This window comes from Apaloderma vittatum, unplaced genomic scaffold (genome assembly GCF_000703405.1).
Source record: "Apaloderma vittatum isolate BGI_N311 unplaced genomic scaffold, ASM70340v1 scaffold30980, whole genome shotgun sequence".
In the NCBI taxonomy this organism is placed as follows: domain Eukaryota; kingdom Metazoa; phylum Chordata; class Aves; order Trogoniformes; family Trogonidae; genus Apaloderma; species Apaloderma vittatum.
In genome coordinates this window covers 245-593 of record NW_009695522.1, presented here as the reverse complement: position 1 = coordinate 593, position 349 = coordinate 245, and the positions used below count along the sequence as shown (strand labels likewise).

General features: G+C 60.2%; 1 protein-coding gene across 1 annotated transcript in view; it reads right to left on the bottom strand.

Moving 5' to 3' along the window:
- Positions 1-8: 8 nt before the first annotated feature.
- PAM16 (presequence translocase-associated motor 16 homolog (S. cerevisiae)) overlaps positions 9-349 on the bottom strand; it is a gene marked incomplete at both ends in the record, with an annotated part of 535 nt that continues 194 nt past the window's right edge. The window contains one exon of the mRNA XM_009871633.1: positions 9-23. Coding sequence (XP_009869935.1) covers positions 9-23 — 15 coding nt within the window. The remainder of the gene's footprint in view (positions 24-349) is intronic.

Here is a 349-nt window from a genome sequence, read left to right as displayed (position 1 = left end):
ACCTTGAACAAGTGGTCGTAGTTCTGCCCAAGAGAAGTTCCCTGTCAGGATCATCTCCTCTACCCTCTCTGGCCCTGACCCCAGCGGCCTCCTGCTCCCACAGTGGTGCTGGAGGGGACAAGTGTGATCCTGGGGACACGTCTGGCCCTGCCTGACCCGCTGGTGGATTCCCATGCTCCCAGGTGGGCACCTGTGGGGAGCTCATGTCCCCTTCCTTGAGCAGGACCACTGGGCCAAGCTTGGCAGGCTGTTAATGCCCGCCATCTATTGGCATGCTCCTCTAGCCGGGGCTGGGAAACCTCAAACTGGGATTAACACACTACCTCCGGGGACCAGTTGTCACCCCCAT